Source organism: Sphaeroforma arctica (genome assembly GCF_001186125.1).
Source record: "Sphaeroforma arctica JP610 unplaced genomic scaffold supercont1.10284, whole genome shotgun sequence".
Classification (NCBI taxonomy): Eukaryota; class Ichthyosporea; order Ichthyophonida; genus Sphaeroforma; species Sphaeroforma arctica.
In genome coordinates, this window is record NW_014030274.1 from 409 (window position 1) to 961 (window position 553).

Here is a 553-nt window from a genome sequence, read left to right on the forward strand (position 1 = left end):
GTTTTAGCGTTGTATGTATCTCACATGTCTTTCATTGTGTATTGTGTTGATGCCTTCAGGATGCAACGCTAACTTGTATAGCGTTATTTTAATCCATTGTATTGGGTTTAGCGTTGTATGCACACGTCTTTCATGGTGTATTGTGTTGATGCCTTCAGGATGTAACGCGAACTTGCATAGCGTTATTTTAATCCATTGTATTGGGTTTAGCATAAATCTCACATGTCTTTCATGGTGTACTGTGTTGATGCCTTCAGGATGTAACGCTAACTTGCACCCGGAATGTGCGCATGAGGTGATCGCTGAGCGGCGCGGACGTTTCCCCAATGACACGTATGTCAACATTGGACCCACAGACAAGGCAAGCGACGACTCTCCGCCTATGCGCAGAGCCCCTCCAAAACCACCACGCAGTATGTTATGTATTCAGAAGTGCGTGTGTATTTGTCCATTATGTATGGTATATACCGGATATATATATATATAGTGTATAAATTCATGTATTTATGTATGTATGTATATGTATATAAATGTATATGTATATAAATGCATA

General features: G+C 40.1%; 1 protein-coding gene across 1 annotated transcript; it reads left to right on the plus strand.

The window, feature by feature from the left end:
- Window positions 1-247: 247 nt before the first annotated feature.
- On the plus strand, window positions 248-413 carry SARC_17294 (hypothetical protein; the record flags this gene model as incomplete). The annotated part of the gene is made up of 1 exon (XM_014288610.1): window positions 248-413. A coding segment is annotated over one exon (166 nt), but the record flags the coding sequence as incomplete, so codon positions are not given.
- Window positions 414-553: the final 140 nt, after the last annotated feature.